At 39.5% G+C, this 19,295-nt stretch overlaps 1 protein-coding gene across 1 annotated transcript in view; it reads left to right on the top strand.

Moving 5' to 3' along the window:
* Positions 1 to 14,071, top strand: part of LOC115354567 (serine palmitoyltransferase 2-like) — a 30,387-nt gene extending 16,316 nt beyond the window's left edge. Inside the window, 6 exon segments of the mRNA XM_030044967.1 lie at positions 353 to 458; positions 3,138 to 3,357; positions 4,517 to 4,643; positions 9,590 to 9,725; positions 10,648 to 10,777; positions 13,788 to 14,071. Of these exon segments, the coding sequence (XP_029900827.1) occupies positions 353 to 458; positions 3,138 to 3,357; positions 4,517 to 4,643; positions 9,590 to 9,725; positions 10,648 to 10,777; positions 13,788 to 13,907 (839 nt within the window). The 3' untranslated portion in view covers positions 13,908 to 14,071.
* The last annotated feature ends 5,224 nt before the right edge of the window (positions 14,072 to 19,295 follow it).

Consider the following 19,295-nt stretch of genomic DNA (forward strand, 5'->3'; position numbering starts at 1 on the left):
TTTTGCCAGTACGCTAACTGACAAAGTGTTATAAAGAAAAAAAATGAACACCTATTGATAGCCTTCTGCAGTTGCAATCTGCAGTTTATAAGCAGTTGTCTCTATGATGGTCCATTAATGGTAAATTTAAGAACTATTATTATACTATTATATTATTATTATTTTCCATCTGTCAGATTGCGATTTTAGTTCATATTTCTGCAGTATCATGAAGACAGAAATTTACACAATGGCAACATTACATGAGCCTGTATTTAAACCCTTTTTTGGCCTGAAATCATTTCAGAGTTTACCGCCTGAAGTAAATGAGAAAATGAAGCCCGTTTTGAGTTGTACTTTGCTCTTCTGTTAGACATGCAGAGCTTGGAGAAGCTGCTGAGAGACGCGATAGTTCACGGCCAGCCCAGAACTCACAGGCCATGGAAGAAGATCCTTATTTTGGTCGAGGGCATTTACAGGTAGCTCATCTCCTAATTCTCAGATACCATGCTAAAACTCATTTAACACCATAGCTCATTTTATTTTTGGGTGACACTTAATTTTAACCCTTTTCCGCCACCATTAAGCACTTTGAAATGTTGTTCAAACAATTAACAAATGCTTTTTAAGACACTATAACATAATGGTAAGCACATATAAGAATATGTTTATTTAAACAGGGAATTCATAATTTTGGAGAGCATTGTTTGGCAGGCTCTCATAAATTGGGCATTCACTATTTATAACATGTTTTTAAATGTTCATGATGATGTTATGTGCTTCCCAATATGTTATAGTGTGTAGGAAAACATTTGTTAACTGTTTATATACTGTTTATAAATTCCTCTGTTGGGAGTGAACGTAAAGTTTCCTAATGTTGCTGATTTCCACAGATGCATATAGATTCTCACTTTCCTCTGGGTAGTTTCCAAATTTCTGAGCAACTTCTTTCAAGGTTGTGGAGTCCGTCTGTCTGTAAGTCTGGAGATGGTGCAGTGTAGTGTTGGTGAGAAAAGGTTTGATCAGTGCAGAGAGACGTTGAGGCTGGGAGTCAGGAGGAGGGATGTTGTGTTGGAATGCTAGAATTTACAGAAAACTGACCTGAAGGTGTCATTAACCTTTTGCAGCCATATATCTGCAATGGGAGGGGTCCAGTTTATCTTAATGCCACTGACTCTCCATTCTGGCCACATTTCCATGCACAAGTGGTTGCATCATCAGGTTCTGTGCAGCAAATTTTTCTAAATGTTTAAACAGGATCAGACTTATGAGTAAATCATTGGCTTTGGTGTGTGTGGGTTCTGTATTTAGGATTTAACAGCCTCAGTTTGGCCATATAAATAAAACATAAGGGCAGCTCGCTAGCTGTTTACTTGAGCTCATGTAGAAGTTGCCTAAATTATGATGGGTAAGCAACAATCTGGCTATCAGTAACAGGATTAATATTTCAGGCTTTCAAATGGAGCACTGGTCTCAGCAGAATAAAAGGACCGTATCAGTGATTTAGCAAATTTAGCCTAATATCTTCAAAATGTATATACTTCACATTTCTGCTAATCGTTTCACAACGCAAGCAGTCATATTTTAGAGCTCTGATTTAATTATGCATTTCCATTCATTCCACTACCATAAGAAAATGAACTTTCAGAGACTTCAAACTTTCTTCACATCCGTGTTCCATCACCATAATAAAGTCGTCCACATCAGTTTTCCTAAAAGCAGCAGCACTGGTGTGTTTTGATGACTTGAAATTGGGCAGATCAGTTCTGTGGTTTATGAATTGTTCGACATTGTCAGCTGCCGAAGCAAAACATTATAAGGTGGCTATTTCAACCAAAAATTCGAATTTGAAAATGGAGTGATTTTGATTATATGTGGTGAAGTCTTAAGCACCCTTACGTGATTTACAAAGTGGTGTATTGCAATGTAAAATGTGGGCAATGTGTAGAAAATGGATCAAACATTAAAAATCACTGGTACAGTTCTTTAAAGGTCCTGGAACCAGGCAGCAGGTCATCATGGTTAACCAAACACTTATTAGATACCACTAACTAGAAACCATTCATGTGTCAAAGTCAAATTTACCTGTATAGCACATTTGAAAACAACTGATCAAAGTGTGGGTTAAAGTCAGTAAATATATATACACTACTCACAAAAAGTTAGGGATATTCGGCTTTCGGGTGAAATTTCAGGATGAACCTAAAATGCATTATAACCTTTCCAGGTGAACTTAGTGTGACCTTCTGTAAACTTTTGAATGCACATGTCCAACTGTTCAATGTTTCAGTACCTTTTGCACAAGTTGCTGTTCTCTAACAAGGAGTTTAACGGCAAAATTCACATCAGGTGTTTGATGCTCCAGCTCATCGAGGTCGTATCATTAGGGAACGGCTGCTGGAGACTGGGGTACCTCAAATGGAGTGGCCTGCACTTTCTCAGACCTAAATCCCATAGAAAACCTATGGGATCAGCTGAGTCACCGTGTAGAGGCTGGAGCTCTGTACCCCAGAACCTCAATGTCCTGAGGGCCGCCCTTCAAGAAGAGTGGGATGCCATGCCTCAGCAGACAATAAGTCGACTTGTGAACAGCATGAGACGTCGTTGTCAAGCTGTAATTGATGCTCAAGGGCACATGACAAGTTATTGACACTGACATTTTTTGTTGTGGTATATCCACCACTGTTGTTGGCTTTTGTTTCAAGAAATTGTTTGAGATGAGGAAATCACCAGTGTATGCTTCTACTTAAATGCCCTACTTTCATGATATAATATCACTGTAGTGTGAACTTTTTATATTTTCCATAAATATAATCACATAGAGTTAGACAAATAGGAGGATGGGAAAGCTAGAGAATAGAAGTTTTTAATTTTGAGCAACAGCTAGAAAGAGTGAAGCTGCAACAACAAGACATGGTCATCACCAAGCTTAGAGCCTCAGTGAGGATCAGCCAGCAACTCCACATCAGCCGCCTCTCCTGTTCACCCAGTTCTGTAGGAAATGTAATTCTAATACCTTATAATGCTAAAATTAAATTACAGCATCTTACAATGATGTTGCTAAAAGCGTGGACACACATTCAGGCCTGTGTCTCTGATGCCGACATGAACACTGATCAGCAGATCTGCCTCTCACCATTCGCCTGTCCTCCCTGCAGCATGGAGGGCAGCATCGTCCGCCTGCCAGAGGTCATTGCCCTGAAGAAGCGTTACGGAGCCTACCTTTACCTAGATGAGGCTCACAGCATAGGGGCGCTCGGGCCCAGGGGACGAGGCGTGGTCGACCACTTCGGCCTGGATCCCTGCGATGTGGACGTCATGATGGGCACCTTCACCAAGAGCTTCGGTGCCGCAGGAGGGTACATTGCAGGGAAAGAGGTGAGGAAGGAGCATATGAGCTTGAGACTCAGTGTGAAGGCTTATTTCATCAGAATGTCGAGGTTTGTAGTGACTCAGAAAATTATGAAAGAGACAGAAGAAGCAAAAGTTCAATTCAAGCCTTTGCAGTCCTAAGATGTGGACAGTTTCCTGCAGTTGATAGACAGCTGGTTAGATGACCCACCTTTGTTAAATGGGCAGTTATCTCACTAAGACTGTCTTCGCATGATAGCAATATGTAAATGCACAAAAAAATCTATTTTCTAACAAGGTCAAGGCTGTCAGAAACAAATCAAAAACAGCGCTGTCATCCTAGCAATGTGGACATGCAGCCTTGTAGTGCAAACACACTGCATTCTTGCCAAACCTGCACCATTCCATTACGTAGCTGAGAAGTCACTGAACTGAATCAGGTTATCAATAGAGAGCTAAGCTTGTATGCTTATAAATAAAAGGTGTGGGACTGGAAGAATAAGCATGGGGACTCTACCAATGATAGGTTTTGCCTCCAAGGAATGCTGAGGTGATGGTTTAGACCCACAAATTTACCACTGCGAACAGCTTTGTTGCAGTTTGCTACCTCAAAATCAATGTAAATGAGAAAGTTGTGCAATAGTGCTTAAGGGAATTTGGTTTTATAGCTGCTTGTCATTCACATGTCATCACATCAAGTTAGTTCTCTGTTCAGGTTTTTCCTCCCAAGAAAGCTGATGTAAGGCATCACATTCGGAATGTGCTGTCAACTTATGTAGTATAACATTTGTCGTTAACCAGTTTTCAAATAGTTTTATTGGAGAAAAGTTTTCAAATAAAAGGTTAACACATCAAAATGATACAGGGAAATGGCAGTTGAAACAGCTGTTTTGTATATGGAGAAAACTATAATTACTTTTTTTTTTTTTTCCCTTATCTATGGAAATTGTAATGATTGCAACAGTGGTATGTTTAATTTATTTCCAACTCAGCTCTGTGTAAGAAGGAACTGTCTGCCCCTTGGCAGTAAATCAAAAGTAAATCATAAATCATATAGGTCTATGTTACAAACCGAGTCCTGGAGCATTGTTTTGCAAGTCTTCATTAAACTGTGTCTCAAACTGTCAGCAGAGTTGTTTGTGCGCAGTATGTCATCTCACATGTGTTGTGTATCTGCCGGGTCTAGGAGCTGATCAAGTTCCTGCGCTCCCAATCCCACAGTGCGGTCTACGCCACCTCCATGTCTCCTCCTGTGGTGGAGCAAATCATCACTTCTATGAAGTGCATTATGGGAGAGGACGGCACCACAATAGGTGAGTCCTTCATAGACCATTTTGATAGATTCCCGACTGACATTCAAATCTGATGGTCCATGTAGACTTCATGGTGCCACCAACCATTTTCCAAAGCAGACCATATGATTTTGTTTTTCCCCTCAGGCAGTCATCAGCTTCTTTTCATTTCAGCATGCTACAAAAATCAAGTAGCAGAGATTTGAAACTTGCTTGAGATAGTTAATCCATCACAATGAACATCCTGCTTAGCTTTGTTTTTGTCATAGTTTATTGTGACGTGGTAATTCATATTGATTTGAAAAGTCCAAATGTCTTCTGGTGCATTCACATGCTGGTGGGACACTCCGGCATCTGTGACTTCAAACCAGAAGACAAATGAGAAGTAAACATGGGCACAATGAAAAGGACTATGTAGCATAATTTTCTTTGATGTGTTATTGTTGAATGGTGGTTTGTCTGGCTATCTACCAAAGAGGAAATTTTTCTGTTATAGATACCACATGAGCCATTCCTCTCTCATACAGAACAGGATTCATGTCTGCCAGCAAAGAGTGCCTGAGGAAAAAGTTGTTTCACAACCTTCATTCATACATGCAATGACAAGAAGATAATGGCTCTCCAAATATGTGTGAAAATACATTGGTTGCACTTGTCTAAATAACGATGGCAATCAGAGTGTCTAGGAGGTAATCTTATAATCTGTCATCTCTGTTTAGTATCCGCTTTTCATTATCATCCAAAAATGTAGATGATTTAAAGAGAAAAAATGTGGCCATATTGTCCATAATTTCTGAAGTTAATGTGGAAATGTATAGAAGAATAGCAAATGTTGTATTTAGTAATAAAATTACAACGTGTTTTGTTTTGTTTGTTTGCCTCTCAGTTAGGTTTGTTATATGTGGTTGGGGTGTGTTTTTCACCAGCTGCCACAAGAGGGCAGCGCAGGCTTGTATAGCTTGAGTCTGCCTCAAACTGCTGCTGTTGTTGCATAAGATAACTGTAAATTACTTGCACAATTTTCAGCTCATATGTATCACCAGTATTTAAATTGCTTGAGATCTCTTTTTAGCCTTAGGATCCATAACACAAGTCAAAGAGTCTTTACATCAAGGAACATGGAGTGTTCCACAAAACTGAAAAAAGATGTTTGCTCAAACATTTCCAGTGTCCTTGTACCTTAACCTTGTACCTCATCCCAAACTCTCCTGCTTAATAATGCAAACAAACTGTGAATAATAGCCCAATCAGAGTCAACTGAGTCATTCACTGTCCTGAACACAGCTGAACATCTTTTTCATAACTGTGCTTTCTGTCCCAGAAATAAATTGGCAAATACCGCTGAAATACCTAAAACAGCTGTACAATACTTAATGCATTCCTCTTAGATTCATGTCTTACATTGGTAAGTAAGATATTAAAAACTGTTTTGACATCAGTACAGTGTCCTGTCTGATAGTAATGGCTTATGTTCTGTTGAACACTAATCATTGTGTTCAGCAGTAGTTTTATTAGTAATGGTGATTTTTTTTTTTTTTTCTCAGCAACATGTTTCTGTTGGATCTTCTTCAGGTTTGAGTTCTAGTTGCAAGCTGAGCCAGTGTGCAGGATTTGTCAACTTTACAAAAGCTGTCTTTAGTTGATGCTGTCTCATGTTTCTTTTTCCCAGTTGTAACTCTTGGCTCGGAGAATTTCCTGTGTATCAAGTCAGCAAATTTACTTTCAAATAATTCACCTCACCGGACTTAATTGCCAAACTTCGCCAGAAGTCTTATAGTCAAACACAACACAACACACAATAAAAATTGAATTATAAGGCATATCACAGGTAGGAATGAATCAAGCAAAAGCATATTAACAGAGCTTGGTTTTTTTTGTTTTTTTTTTAAAGAAATTATAAAGAGGACAGAGATGCGGCTTGCCTGATCTCCTCCGGCAGCTCTGGTTTTCAATCAGGAATCTTAGAATCACTAAAAGGAGCCCAGTGGAGGAGGTCAGGCTACACGTAGAGGCTCACATGGGATTAGAAGTTCACTGATATACAGCACTCAGGGGACACTCCCGTATGAGTGATAATTCAAATCTTAAAATTGTTTCTAAAACACACAGGTAGCCAGTGTAACAAAGCTAAAATCGTGGTTATATGTACTCTTTTGCTAGAATTCGTAATGAGACTGGCAGCTGCATTTTGAATTAGCTGAAGTCTGGAAAGGTTGCATTTGCGTAAGCATGAGAGGAGGGGCTTGCAGTCAGGCTTCTTCTCAAGGGAATTTCTGGGAAGTCATGGAATTATGAAAAGGATATTTCAGACAGGTAAAGCCAGGGATTTTTAATAAATTCCTGGTCCAAGTCATGGAATATCATGGAATTTTGTCAGCCTAAAAAAATAAATAAATATTATTATTCCCCAAATGTTAGTATTTATTTTTCATTGTGGTTATGTTCACATCCCCTGTAGAATAATAAACTTTAATGAGACTTTTGAAGTGAACTGAAGTGTATTTAAGAATTTAGTCTAAAAAAGCTATTATTACATTTATAAGGGTCATGGAAATTCATCACTTTAGTCATGGGAAGTCATTGGAAAGTCAGGGAATTTTACAGCTGACAGAAAGTAGGAACTCTTGACAATCATCCAAAGAGTCAAAGGAGAAATAAAGCTGTGTGTCATCTGTATGAAAATTGAAACTAATATTGTGTTGGCAGATTATGTGTCCCAGTAGTAATTATATAGGACTCAACTAGTGGCCAATACAAGTAGCAGTAAGTTCAGGCCGGTGATAAAGATGCCACTGGAAAACAACAAGGCATCATGATCTGGGATCAGCCAAGTCTTACATTTACAGTTTTTACAGTTTTACAGTTTTACAGTTTTTCCACCAGTTTCTTTGCCAAAGAATTTGAATTTAATATAACCCTGCCAAGTAGCTACAGGACATTTCTCTCTGTGCTTGACAGTGCAAAGGTTATATTTAAAAGGTTCAGCATTACACTGAACCATTCTGTGAAAGGCGCAGTTTTATGCAGCTTTGTAAAAGATTACAAAAGGTTACAAAGATGTTTTACCAGCACTGGATTCATCTTTGATCTTCACAGTTAACTTGGCAGATTAAATAGTATATAATCTCGGGTCACAAACATTTAGTTGGCTTTGCTCTGCATATGTATTGGAAAAGTTGTCTGGCTGGGATCTTTTTTATTGCACCACTGGATGAGCTTTGATTTATTTTCAATGAAGTGTGTTTGAAATGAAGCTGAAGTCAGTTTACATGATCCAAATATCTGGGGAGGGAAGTGTACAACAGAAATTCCTTAAGCAAATGTTGTCTTTGACAATCAGGGACAAGTGTGTGTGTGTGTGTGTGTGTGTGTGTGTGTGTGTGTGTGTGTGTGTGTGTGTGTGTGTGTGTGTGTGTGTGTGAGAGAGAGTAACTGGATTCGAAGGTTTGAGGAAAATATTCTGACGTGTGTGGCCAAAGCAGTGAGGTGATTTCTAGTTCTTTTCTGTTCCATCCCACTCTACATTTCTCACTCCATGTTTTACCCATCTCTTGGTCCAGACTCCAGACCTTGTTTCCTTTTTTGCCACAATGGCTGGTTTTTCATGATGTAATAAACACCTTAATTAACAATAAATGCTCGAAATTTGCAATTATTTCCACTGCTTTGCTTTGCTTCTTGTAAACCAGTCTAATTTAGGTGGGTACCCTACCTTTAGTGGTTACCACATAAATAAAACTTCCAACAAATAAACCCATCACATATGTTTGAACAATCCTGGCCACCTTTTACACCAAATCAAACTGCCTCTCTGCCCTAATGTCAAATTACAGAACCAAGATGCCACTTCATTGTACCTTTAAAGACAAAATGATGAGGATGAAGCTGACGGTGATACTTGTTTGATCATTTGATTTAGGTGAAGTTTTACATCATGTCAGCATGTTGAATATTGGGCCACCTGTTACAGGTCAACAGTTTTTGTGTCACACTCAACATTGTTTGTTTGCTTCAGCCGCAGCATTGCTACCACCTGACAGGGTCAGACTGGTTTAGGTCACTGACTCTTTTATCAGCTGGTCAAAAGATTCAGGCCAGTAACATTTTGGTCATGAACCTATTACTCAATCTTCTCAATCTTTTGGGGTTTTTTTTGTAAACAAAACAAATTAACATTAACAAATTAACATTTTTTAGTGTTTCAGGGATTAGCACACACCTTCTATGGACAGTGAGATACCGTCCCAAGTAGGAGCTGTGGTATCTTGGGGTCTTGTTCACCAGTGAGGGTAAAAAGGAACGGGAGATCGACAGATGGATTGGGGCGACAGACAGTTATGCTGTTGGTCCAGACTGCCATGGTAAAGAGGGAGCTGAGCCTGAAGGCAGAGCTCTTGATTTACGGGTCAGTCTGAGTAGTGACCAGTGCATCTGAAATGGGCTTCCTTCGCAGGATGGCTGACTTCACCCCGGGGAATAGAATGAGTTCTGACTTCTGGGACAAGCTCCTCCTTGTTGAAAGTAGGAGCAGCGGAGGAGTTGAGGTGGTTTGGGCATCTAATTAGGATGCCTCCTGGGTGACTCCCTGTGGAGGTATTCTGGACACGTCCGACACTGAACATGCAGGGGGAGCTATATGTCCCAGCTGGCCTGGGAATGCCTTGGCATCCCTCAAGAGGAGCTGGTACATGTGGTCTGGGATGCCATCCTCAGCCTGCTACCGCTGCAAGCTGGTCCCTAATAAGAGAACGATAATGGACAGGTGGATGGAAGTATATGGGCTAGGGGTGTAATGATGTACAATGACATCAGTGATGGAAACAAATCTATCAATGATCTGGTAGAATGGGTCAGAATGATAGCTGGCGATGAAGTTATACATAATCGCCTACCTCTAATATGGGCATCTTGTATGTATCATATAGATTCTAATGTCTCATAATGTCTAATCTGTTTGACATATCAAGGCCTTGAGAGGGTGCAGCAGCTGGCAGAGAACACAGTCTACTTCCGCAGAAGACTTCGAGAAATGGGCTTCATCATCTATGGCAACAATGATTCTCCTGTCGTGCCCATGATGCTCTACATGCCCGCCAAGATAGGGTGAGCCTCTAGATTGGACTAGCTTCTAGAGACTACTGTTACTCATCTGAGGATCTAAAGAGTGCTGTTAAATTAATGATGCATCATGTCATAACATATGATATTTGTTTATTACAAATATTTCCTGGTTAGATCATTGATAAGACATTTCAGGTAGGATTTGTTTAATCCCAAAATGATTTGTTCACCATTATAACAAAGAAATGCCTATTCTGATGTGATTTCTGTTATGAAAAGAGTACATTCTTATGAGTATCATTACAGGTATTGTCACAGGACAAATGTATAGTAAATAACAAAATTTACGAGTGTAAAGCCATATTGAACAATGGACATTTTCCTCCTGAAAAACAGGGTTTTGAAATGAAACTCTTCAGATGTATGAGCTAGTCTCTAATGGGGTTCAATTGATTTGAGTTTTTCTAAGCAAAGCTGCAGATTGCTGATATTGTGTGCCAATATTCAAAAATCCTCAAAGCTGACCAAAAACAATAAATTATTCAGTGTTTCCCTAGATTTTTGTCCTGTGCAGGACTAGAAAGCCTCAGAAACTGCATTTGTACCACAGGGCACACAAACTCTCCAGTGAAACTCAGGATGGATTTTTCTACAACAAAATATTACAGTGTATTCATGTTTGCATGAGTTGAATCTGATCAAAATGTGGCATTAGAGTCATTTTAGGTTAAAGGATTTCCATAGACAACTGGTATGGTATTGATAAATTCTATAATAGATGCTGTATGTAATCAAACAAACTGCCTCATAGCATCAAGAAGAGGATGACATTGCCTAATATCTGATTTGAAATAAGTAAATACATTTTAGTATTGGCTTGCTCTCTTGTTCGATACATTAGTTTAATCCCACTCTCTTGTTTTTCTGCCGTCATGACATTTTCTCTCCCTCTGCCTCCCACCAGAGCGTTCGGCAGGGAGATGTTGAAGAGGAACATCGGAGTGGTAGTGGTCGGCTTCCCTGCCACACCCATCATCGAGTCTCGAGCACGATTCTGCATCTCAGCCGCCCACACGAAACACATGCTCGACAGGGTAACTGCTTACCTCCACTGCTGAACGGCAAACCTCATAGGGATAATGCTCAATGCACATAATGCACACACTTCTCTATTTCTTGTAGGTTCACTTATGCTTATAATATATTCTTCTCTTGAGAATTTGAGCACCTGCAGCTGTCCTACTTTCCCCCTGGAGATAAATAAAGTATTTCGGATTCTGATAAATAAGTGAATAGCCACTCTTGATAGGAACTTGATAGGATGATAGGGATTTGTTCTGATAGGAATGTTACCAATTGTACATAAAACAAACCAAGGATGCGGCTCAGGGATCCTAGCTTGCTTTCACAAGAGTTGATGTTACAATTAAATTAAATTCAGTTCAATTTCATTTACTTATGTAGCCCAGAATCACAAATTACAAATTTGTCTCAAAGGGCTTTACAGGAAATACAACATCCTCTGTCCTTAGCCCTCACTTTGGATGAGGAACAACTCTGTAAAAAAAACCTTTAACAGGGAGAAAAATTGGATGAAACCTCAGGGGAGCAACAGAGGAGGGATCCCTCCCCAGGACGGACAGACATGCGATAGATGTTGTAGACACAGAAAACAAACAACAAAAGATATATATGTATAATACAAAGGACGTAGTGTAAAAACAGTTTGCGGATGAGGGACAAGGACGCCAAGGGAAGCCAGATGCACTGGAGCAGCCAGGGACCCGAGCCACACAACCACCAACACCATGAAGACCTGGATCTAAAATAGACAGAGCACGCACTCAGACAAACACACATCAACCATTCACACACACTCACACAGAGACAAAGGTGAAACATTAATTATCTGCACAAGACAGATAGATAATTAGCTCCGACAGAGCAATAATCTGCCTGGAAATTTCAAGGCTGGCCCCAAGGCTGGCCTCATCTCTGCTAGGTGTTATGCAGCTAAGTTCATGTAAAACTGTCCTGTCCTGTAGGTGTAATGGCCCTGAAGTTGTTCCAAAACTGTAAACACGGTCATGGTGATACTAAAAGGAAACAGCATGCTCTAATGGTTGCAGTATCCCAAATGACCTCACGTCTGCTGGTGGAGGTTTTATTAACTTATTGAGACACAGAATCTGCCAGTTGACGTCCCTGTAGATAACCTGGGCAGCGGACTACATCACACGGGAGAAGCTGAATCGGTCTGACTTCTTAAAAATGAACTGAAGTGTCAGCCAGTCCGCTGCCCAGGCTATTGTGTAGCATATGCTGCATGCCCCCACAGCCTGTAGACTTTATACATTCACTCAGTGTCCATCCCTTTCACTGCTTGTGATGGTTTATGTAAATGCACATCATGGCACTTGGATGGCTCTTGGCAACACATCAAAAAGCTTCTCCCAAGGCCTGTTCGTTAAACTCTGCTCAAAGCTGCTCACTGCAGTCCTGCCTCCTCTCCCTCTTCAGTCCCCACTTTTAAACTTAGACCGTCCTTAATCCTCTTTACATATTAAAAATGAACTCAGATAATGTCACATGATGCCAGAGCACACGTCTTGGTTTTTCATGTAGTTGGGCTGTTGTGGTGCTTCAGCTGGCTGAGGGGCACGCCATGTTCTCGCAGTATCCAAGGTTATCAAGCTAGTTATCGGCTATTCTTCTTGCTCTTTAAAATGAGCAGCGACAGGGAGGGGAGTGATCTGACACTTTTATGTCATGCTGTTACAGTTTCTCGCTCTCTGTCATTCATTCTCATTTTATACCATCTCTTACTTTGATGTGTCATATTCACTCATGTGTCTCTTTCATCCACTGGTGAGCTTCTACACACACACACACACACACACACACACACACACACACACACACACACACACACACACATCCTTGAACTTCTATCCTTATGAGGTCATTACAGTGGCTGCATTAGTGTACTTACCGTTAACCCAGACCTTATTCTAAACCTAATCCTAAATCTAATTTTAACCCTGAACCCAAGTCCTAATCCTAAATGATCTGTATCCTAAACCTTTATTCTAATTTAAATTTAATGCTAATTCTAAACTTAAAGCTATCTTACTCTCTTAAAGAGGTGAAGACAGGCCAAAATTAAATCATGTCACAAAATGTTCTCACTCTGAATTTCTACAACTCAGGTGCAGCACACAGTTAAGTTTATTTTGTCTGTTATTAACTAGTTAGTGTTTGGGTTGCCTCTCCCTGATTGTTTTGTTTTCATAATTTGGCAGTAATTTACAGTGCTAATGTTTTTACCCCATTTCTGTTCTTCTACTCTTTAAAACTACACTCTGCCTCTTGGCACTTAAGCAGACCCAAGTGGAAGCAGGATGTAACTGAATTTTTTGAAAGATTAAAGGACTTCATTACACAGAAATGGTGTTAACACTGATGTGAGGAAATTGTTCCTTGGGCCTAAAAGTCTTCATCTTAGGCCATGTCCACACTAAGCCGAGTGAATTTGAAAACACTTTTTATTTCTCCATTTTAGCCTTTCATCCACGTTAAGCCAGCATTGTCCATCCATGAAAACTGAGCTTTTCACAAACGGTCTCCAAGGTGTGTAAAGCTTTTGTGTGGATATGGGCATTTCAGTGTGGAAGGCAGGTTTTTGGAAAATGGTGTGCAAATACTAGAGATGTGGATGGAAGCCCAAAGCCAAAACAGTGTTTTGGGATTCACCCGTCTTAATGTGGACACAGCCTTAATTGGAGGTGGTGAGGACATTCAGCCATCGTTAGTGAGTCCAGCTTTCTCTGTCTCGTTGCTGCTTTGGAGACAGTTTGAATTTCACTGTTAAGTTTAGATTTGTCACTTTCTGTATGGAGAGTATTTCTTTCTCAGTAACCACACCCACCATTCAAATGGTTAAATGGAGTGAATCTACAGCATTTTGTTTAGTGAGATGTTGTTTTTTTTTCTGTTGAAAGAGCAATTTGTAATTTAAATTAATACATTTTAACTTTTACCAGGCAAGATATTTGAGACACAGTGTCATTCATATCTATGCATGTTGACTGTCCCTGTCCACAGGCACTTAGTGTCATCAGCGAGGTGGGAGATCTTCTTCAACTCAAGTACTCAAGGCACAGAATGCAGCGCTCTGTGGGCCAGCCCTTCGATGATAATGTGTACGAAGACATCGACGACTGATGACCCGCTCCTCTTCTAAAGTGGCGTGGCTCAGAACCGTCCCAGAAAAAAAAACCAGATCTAGGCGGATTGAAAGTTTTCTTCACAAAACAGGAACCAAAAAGTGCACAGGTGCCCCTTGTCACAAGCTTGCCATAATATCACCAAAAAACTTAAACGTCACCTACTTTTATCTTGCCTTAAGAAAAAAAAAAAAAACAAAAAAAAAACACTTGTTTTTGTATTTCTGTTTTCTCATCATTTTTGTGTTTGTAAGAATTATTTTTGGGGGTTTATTGTGGGACAGTTTTGTATTATTGGAAAGATGTATTTCTGTCTTAAATGAACTTTAATTGTGGAAGCCTGTCGTGTTTTGCCATTTGTGGTTATGTGTGTGAACTGAACTTTCCAAAGCTCACTGAAATTGTCAGCTTCTCAGATTTTTCATAGAATCAATCTAAAGTCTATGAAGTAAGTGAATTACGTAAGTGATTCCAAAATTCACTATTGTTGGAGCTGCCTCATCTTTCCATGTCCTGTACCATTCATTTGCCTTTTCTACCAACAAAGAACCGATTCTGTTCTGGTTTGCACTCAAAATTTTGAACCGTTTTTTTGCATTTCCACCCGACTATTCTGTTTAAGTTCCTGAATAGAATAGTCGGGAGCCCAGTGGCTTTGTATTATTCTACCAGGAAAGATGGAGATTATCGGTGTTGATTATTAGTCGAAACACGGGCCAGTTCCTTACATACAGTATTTTGGACCCATGAATCTTGAGCCAAACCAGCTCCAGAACGAGATTTTTTTGGGTGGAAAAGGCATACCAGATCAAGACTAATTTTGTAGGTATTAGGCACTGAATGTTGGATCGTTCACACAAAGCCACAGGAATCGCCAGTTTTCACTTAAATGTCCAAGTTGGTCGCTAAGCAGCATCTCACTCGTGATATTTTGTCTGAGAATCCAACCAGGAAGGCAAATAAGTCACGAACATAAACTGTTACGGAAGCTGTAGCCGATTAAGTTCAGCTTGAGGGCAGGTTCGCGCTCTACTGAGTGCCTTATAGGGTCGTCTGAGGTGGTTTTGGATGTTAAAGCCAGTTAATCTTTTTTCATCATCCTTTGAGGAAAAATATGACACCTTGAAAGTTAGTCACGTTTTCATCACACCTCTCTATTGTTTTACCTGATGATTAAGGCACATTTGAAGTAAGCCCCACAAAAGAGTTGCCAAATATATTTGGGGTTGAGGTGAATGCAGGTTGAATACCTGATTCTTTACTACAGTGGTCTCATCATCATTTATTAAAGCCAGACACTCATCAAACAGTCATACTCAGTACAAATGATAGAGATCTCAAAAATTCATTCCATGCAAAACTGTTAAATTGACTTTATACTTAAATTCAACAAAACTGAGCTCAGACTGTTGTTGTCTGTGCACCCCAGCAGCCTTGCATCACATAATATTTTGATCTACCAATATTAACACTTTTTACTGACACATATTCAATTCATGCAGCACAAGAAGTATTTTTAGAACATTCAAAAACAGATATTACTATCACCAGACGGGGCGCTGTAGTGCCTCTACTTCTCACATGAATGTTACATGGCAAAATCACTGGCATTGTCCTGGAAGTATGATTTCATGTTTTCATGACCGTTGTGTGTGTAGGTCATGTTTCTGTCATGATTCATAGAAAGCAAGTTGTTCAACCTGAGAGTAAGGGTGCACAACTCCTCATATCAGTGTTTTGATTCATCACTGATGTCATGTTTCTGCCATGACAAACGCCCAGATTAGTTGTGTACCAACTGTGATTTGATCAGTACAGATAATACTGATACCAACACTAATATTTTTCAATTGTTGCTCTTCCAGTTAACTAAAGCCCAGTGTTCCTGCCTGAAGTTTTTTTGCAAGGTGGATAAACTTCTCCAAATCTTAGATCTAGAGCATGTTATTCTAAAACTCTCCAATATTACCCAGTTGGCCCAAGGTGGCATGGGCTTGGGGTGAAACCGGGTTCATTGCAAATCTCACAGACTGACAGGCTGAAGCTATTGATTAGAATCGTATCATCACCTCCATTGTATGACTATTGGCCAGTGCTGATTGGCTGATATCTGGTTTTTATGAAAGTTCATTATCGGGCAGATTTGCTCGTTGGTCAGTTTAACTCTAGTGCTAACCTGATGCAGCAAAGGACCCACCTGACACAGTGCCAACCAAAAAGGGGATTGGTTTAGTCAGTTCAGGAAGTCCAGAAATTTGCCATTGAAATGTTATAAAACAAAATCTCCAGGCTTGGCTTGCTTTGTATGACAAAAGAATATCTAACTTAACTCTGACCCAGTATGGAGACCTACTCCAGGCGCTGACTCAGTGTCCTCAGTTACCCTTTGGGTTTTACTCATTCTCTTGTGGGTGCTTATTGTAAAATGGATTTGTTAAGTCAAACATTATCACCGTCTGTTTACCTCTGTGTCACTGTCATGTCTGCTATAAGCTTTCAGTCTGTATGGCTCCGAGCTCTGCAGAGGTGTTTCAAGTTGCTCTTAGAAAGTTATAGAACTGTCAGAAATTACATACTTTAAAGAGATAGTTCACCCATTTTGAAAAATGTGATATTACCCCTAACCTCTTGCCATTGAGGTGCCCGCCACCCCAGCTAATATTCATAAAAATAACCGCCTTAATCCACTCAAATTGTTTCAGTTTGATGGTGTTTAGCAGATGTTTTACATCTCAAAGTGGCATACAATTGTGAGTGCAAGGGGGGAAAACAACTGTAGAATGATTTCTTGTGCAGTCTCAGCTCTCTGTGCTGGTCCTCAACTCCAGAGGTGGCTGGCAGGAGGCTGAGAGGTTTGTGAAATGCATGATAGAGTGGATGCCTTTCAAGTGACACTTGTAAAGTGATGTTAAACCTTGTTTGAGTTGGTTATTTTTAAGAGAGTTAGCTTTTCTTAAGTCCACCTTAATAGTAGGAGGCTGACAGTTAGCATTTTGAGCATCCAGCCAGTATCCAGCACTCAGTAACAATGAGAGGAAGATAGCACCACTGCTGTCCTACAGAACAGCTAGGGGGAATGGAATAATAGAAAATGTTTAAAATAGGTGGACTATCCCTTTATGCATTGTGTGTGTGAATGGGGATCAGTGTATGCCTGCTTGCATGATTATGGGTGTTAATATGTGTTGCCACATTTTTGCCTTGCTTCCCTTTCAAATGCAGACTTCTGTGCTGAGCTGCTTATTCTGCCAGAGCTCCTTGTCGAGGGCAGCTGCAGAAAGAACCATGCATTCCACAGGCACGTAAAACTCACACTTGCATGTTCTTCAGTGCAAACACTACTGACAAGTATTTTGTAACCACCTGTGGGTCCTCGTACTAATGCATGGACAGTAAGAATCAGTCATTTTAGCTGCTACACACCACAGCCAATGGTGCTCAATAATACACACTGTTACTTTGTTTAGGTGTCTTGAAACCTTAAACTTATTCCACTTCATTCCAGATTAAGTTTGAATTAACATATCTATTTCAGGCACGAGGGAGTTTTTTTTTTTTTTTTTTTGTCGTGATGTCAGCTTCTTTTCATTTTATCTTTTTAGTATTGTTTATATTTTACTGTAAATGGAAGATCAACGTGCTTACTGACTTATAAAATCTATTTTCTTTTCTTACTTTTTTGTATAAAAAAAGCGTTGTCTCAAAACTGTCTCACACTTCCAAGTGATTGTCCATCAGCTATATATCCTAAAAGGCAGAGAATTAAAATGATGCTCATGGATACAGACTGTGTTTTGACAAATGGATGCAGAATGTTTAATTTTGCCTCATTTGCACAAAGGTGAACCCTCGAGAGAGGTATCAAGAATAAGGTTTAATATCAGTGTAACCCAATGGCCTAATGTGTTTATTCACGCTGTTGTAAATGGCCATCAAACTACTTTGAAAATAAATATTTAACAGTGTCCTCCTGGATTTGTTGCTACACAGTGGGATAAATACACAGACAAGCTGTATTCTGTGCTCAGACCATTTGGAAAACTTGACCAAGGCTACCAGACATCTGAACCACCTGGTGTTTCCATCAGAGACTGACTGAACAGATCCCTCGTTGATTTCACCTATTAAATCTGCCTCGCTCTTAAACGGGACATGAACACAAGAAAAACAAGTTCAGAGAAGATTGTCAAGTCTTTCTGATGGATCTTAAATCATAAAATGTTATAAAGACCTGGGTTGTGCAAAACTGAATCCAAGTCGACATCAGGAAATTGATCCCAACATTTTGCTCAAGATGTTTTTTTTTTTTTTTTTCGCCTCATTCAAAAGCAGTTCAGAAGAATATTTTGTTGACTATGGATAGCCAGGGAGAGGTGCTTGTCAATATTTTTGGCAGCTTTGGCTGAAAGAATGCAAGAGTGTCAACAATTGATAGTTTTTAGAATGAAAGTTATCATACACCAGATATGGCTTTTTTTCTGAAATAGTGCCTTTTAAAGAAAGATATTTTCTAAATATTCTGACCATAGCATATAACTTCAAACTTGAATTGTTCATCTTTTACACTCCTCTTTAATTGTGGATGCACACTACGTGTTCCCTACATAACTTGTGGCACCAGTAGTGCATATTGTCATACATTTGAATATAGATTAATGCACTGTTGGCCACATATTAGGAAATCATTAATATGTAATGTCTGACTCATGTTAATGAAATCAGCAGGTCATTAAAATTGACAAAAGACAGTGCTGTTTTGGAATGTTTGCTTTTGTTTCTTTACATTCACATCCTTATTATAATAGTATATGTTTTTATTATAACATCCTAAATTATTGCTTGCAGCAACATGGCAGCTGAGAACAGATAAGCCATTTAGCAAGAAGAGGTTTTGTTTCTTTGAAGCTTTGTACTGCAGGATACAATTCCGACATGTGGCATCTTAAAAGCCCCAATCTTGAGGCCATATCATCCTGTCATCCTTTTATTAGTGTCCTAAAGTGACCCTGTCAGTTGAGGACAGTAGCACTGTACATTAAAATTATACTGTCATATTGTTAGTTAAATATTTACAGTAACAGTTGAAATATTAAAGGTTTACAGTTGTTGCCTGTTAATATGACAATGAGCAGGTTATGAATTGGACAGGCCATCTGAGAAGCAAGTTACATGAGCTTGGCATTATACACAAGGGTTTTGAAATTAATCAGCAGGGGTTCAACATGAGAATGCTCATGAATAATAGCAGATTTTTTTAATCAATTTAAATTCTTGTTTACTCTTTAAAATTCTGACAATATTCAAATGGACGAAACATTTTCAGCAGTGCATGCATTAGTTGAAGAGGCTTAAGCAGTAATTGACACATTCGTTGAAACAGTTGAAT

The sequence above is a fragment of the Myripristis murdjan genome, chromosome 22, assembly GCF_902150065.1.
Source record: "Myripristis murdjan chromosome 22, fMyrMur1.1, whole genome shotgun sequence".
In the NCBI taxonomy this organism is placed as follows: domain Eukaryota; kingdom Metazoa; phylum Chordata; class Actinopteri; order Holocentriformes; family Holocentridae; genus Myripristis; species Myripristis murdjan.